At 29.5% G+C, this 3,999-nt stretch overlaps 1 protein-coding gene across 1 annotated transcript; it reads left to right on the forward strand.

The window, feature by feature from the left end:
• The first annotated feature begins 837 nt into the window (after positions 1 to 837).
• Positions 838 to 2,301, forward strand: LOC136088445 (uncharacterized). The gene has a single exon (XM_065812156.1). The coding sequence runs from the start codon at positions 838 to 840 to the stop codon at positions 2,299 to 2,301; it is 1,464 nt and encodes a 487-aa protein (XP_065668228.1).
• Positions 2,302 to 3,999: the final 1,698 nt, after the last annotated feature.

The raw sequence follows: 3,999 nt of genomic DNA on the forward strand, positions 1-3,999 counted from the left end.
TAAGTATACCACAACAGCAGACAACATTGTTCAACGCTATAACTTTTGTGCTCATCATGATGTTCATCATTATGAGCCCAGACGCGATGAAAAATATTATTATTATCGGGTTATTGATTACCATCGTTTGGATAATTTGCGGTGGTCGAAGTCCTAAGTTTGACAATCATAGTCACAACTATGATTCTCATATTCACAACTATGATTGTGACTATGAGAATTATCCGGGTGCAGTCCTCGATGGGGATAATCATATTGCATACCAATCATTATCGCGTAACAACGAGAATCATGCAACTCTTCGCAAATGCGACATTGACCCATATATTCGCGATGAACTCGAAGAAGAAGAAAATATTCCTTGGTGGGGACGACACGAGCACTAGTGCTTGCACAAGTGCTTGCACAAGTGCTAGTTTGGCCAAAACTTTGAAGCCCAAGTGCTCCCTAAAGTGTACCCGCACATATCGACGACTATATCGCTCTCTCTTCCATACCAATATGATTTATTGAAAAGGAGTCCGATCATCGTTTCGATAATTTCCCAGCCGATACCAACAAATAAAAACTGTAAATGTTGATCGGGAAATAAAACCCCAAGAAGACCGAAGAACATCAAATGAGTAACACTCCAACCATTGATATTTTGACTGAAAATATGATAATTTTCAAGATAATCGTTATTTTTGACCATCCGATAATGTATCCATAAATGATGATCACAAGAATACATATTATATAGATCACTATACATGGTACTATAATACCACAAATGGTCCGATTAGCAAACATAACGAATTTTGAATAATATTTATTATTTCAATAGATATTGAAAAAATGAGTAATATACGTTTTTATTGTACAACAGGAACATGTAATAAAAAAGCAGAATTTGGGTCTGGTAAGGAACCAGTAAGATGTAAAAATCATATTGAAATCAATGATGAACGTATTCAGATCAATTCGAATAAAATAATATATATAAGTAAATGCGTATCATGTGCACAAGATGCGACACATGGTAACATTATCACAAGAACTGTAGTCCATTGCAAACAACATGCATCAGCTAATGAAGTCGACGTATCATTATATCGATGTACTGAAGAAAATTGTTCATACCCAGCGAATTATGATTTTGAAAACCATTTAAGTTATATTTCAGATTTTAGGCGATGTTTCATGCATAAAATTAAAGATCAAATTAATATAAGAATTATTAATATATGTTCGTATCCTGATTGTAAAGTATATAATCCATGCTATGCATATATGGAACCGCAAAAATTACAAATCAGATGTGCGGCCCATAAAATGATAGGTCAAATCATCGTAATTAAAAATATTAAATGCGAATTCGATGATGTATGTCCAAATATTCCGACTCATGGATATTTAACATCCTTAAATGAACGAACGCATTGCGAAAAACATAAATTACCAGACCAATACGATCTAAAAATTACAAAAAAATGTAAATATAAATATTGTTTGTCTCCCGCAATATACGGAAAACCATCATTAAAAGCACTCAAACACTGCGAAACTCATAAAATATATGGTGAAAGTTTAATGTATTTATGTTCAGCCATCAATTGCAAATCGATCGCATATTTCGCTCCTATCGGAAAAACAGGTGTACATTGTTTGACTCATAGAAAAATATTCGAATTTGATATCAGAATATATCAAAAATGTTTCGATAATAATTGTCAAAATCTCGCAACATATGGTCCGCCTTTTAAACGACCGGGCATCCATTGCGTGGAACATAAATCAAAAGATGACGTAGATGTAAGTGGTGATAAATGTCTTGTGAATCAATGTACAAATATTGCGGGATATACATCTGCCGGTTACGAATCAGTAGCGACACATTGCTATAAACACAAATATAATGGTGTATTTGTATTATCTATACATAAGTGTATTGTTAAAGAATGCGATGTGATTCCCGAATATAAAGATCCGCAGTCAAATAAAATTATTTATTGTTCGATCCATAAACAAGAAAAATTTCATATAAAATCACAGATATCATCATGTCAATATTGTGCGAGTACTCCCTTATACGGTTATAGGTATGAAAAACTAACATGTTGTCGCATCCATATAAAACCGGGAATGATTTCTAGGGTCAATTATCGGTGTCAAATCAAAGGATGTACAAAAAATGCAACGATATTCTTTGATTATAAAGATAATAATCCGCTTTACTGCGAATATCACACAATCGAATTGATATATACGAATTTATCTTGTATAAATATTTTAATTAGTTCAAAATCGGGGGTATTATAAGAGGAATCATATGCGAAAAATTTGAGCGGTGAAAAGTATAACGAATATATGCATAGCGTCGTTAAACGAATCGAAAAAAATAATGTATATTTTATAAAAAATAATTTTATTTATTCAGATGATAAAACGTTATAGTTTTATTTTTTTACTACCATAAAAAATGAATTTTATATATATGATGTTATTAATTATAAAAAATGAATATATGTGTTAAATGTAAATTAAAAAAGGGTAATTACCATTATCCCAACGATATATTATTATTTTGCTACTCTTGCAAAGATGATAAAATGATTCGATCAACACTATGTAATAGTTTAAATTGCAATTATACTGCTGCATTTATGTGTGAAAATAAATATTATTGTAAAGATCATGTACCCGATGACGGAATAAATCTTACGACTGGATTAAAACCTTTACATAAAAGAACAAGAAATAAATATTGTCATACAAGCAGGATGTGTGATTATAAAAAATGTAAAATAACCGGAAATTATATCATTAATAAAAATGAATATTGTGCGACGCATGCCCCACTTGGCGCAAAACATCGTTCAAATAATAAGACACCTTTAAGACAACGAAAACGCCATATAATTGATGAAAAAATAAAATTACAAGAACTTGTCATGGAAGATAGAAAAATTAATTATGATGTAAATAATAAATCGTAATTTTTTTATCACACGGCACTGCAATTACAGACGAATATTATTTTGTTAAGGGTGCGAATTTTGAATTATATTTATTATTTCGATAGTTTCAATCATTGAAAAATGGATAATAAAAATTTTTATTGTACAGTACCATTATGTAATAAAAAGGCAATATTCGGATATAAAAAAATACCAGAAAGGTGTAAAAATCACGCTAAATCATATGATAAAAAGATTTGTAAACCAAATTTTTTAAATATAAAAAAACATCCGACCAGATGTTTATTATGTGCAAATTATGCTACACATGGCAATATATTTTCAAGAATTGCTCAACATTGTTATCGACATGCAACTTTTAACGAAGTTGATGTATTAAAATACAGATGTAATGAAAAAAATTGTTTGATACCAGCAACATATGATTATATTATTTTATTAGATATGATATCTGATTTCCAACGTTGTTTCGATCATAAAATGATCAATCAAGTCAATATAAGAAAAGCTGGTGTATGTACATTTCCGGGTTATGGTTGTAATAATTACAAGGTAACCCACAATGTCCACATTTATTTACCATTCCTAGATATAACGTATTGTAATATTTATCATGTATTTTTAAATTTGTCATCTATAAAATAACATTTTTTGTCATAAAAAAATCATTTTGTATTTATATATCAAATTTATATAAATAAAATAATAAACAAAACAATATATTTGTTACTTTTTTCTTTTTTTTTAAACAATTTACATTTTCAATTTTTTAGAAACAGTTTCTTCATCTTCATTTATTATTGTCGCAAGTTTTTCAAAATTTGCTGTGGCATTCTTTACTTCACCATTAATGATAACCTGACTCAAACACGTACTGTTTAACTTTTCATAATCTTTTTTATTGTACGAAAACTCGTTTATTTTAGCAAACTTTACATTTTCACAATCTACAAATTTTGGACTGACAAGTAAAGGCTCAGATAATTTTTTTATATTGGCGTGTTTAGCATAAGCTTTCATTTGCTCTTTATAAATTAAA

Source organism: Hydra vulgaris, chromosome 12 (genome assembly GCF_038396675.1).
Source record: "Hydra vulgaris chromosome 12, alternate assembly HydraT2T_AEP".
In the NCBI taxonomy this organism is placed as follows: Eukaryota; Metazoa; Cnidaria; class Hydrozoa; order Anthoathecata; family Hydridae; genus Hydra; species Hydra vulgaris.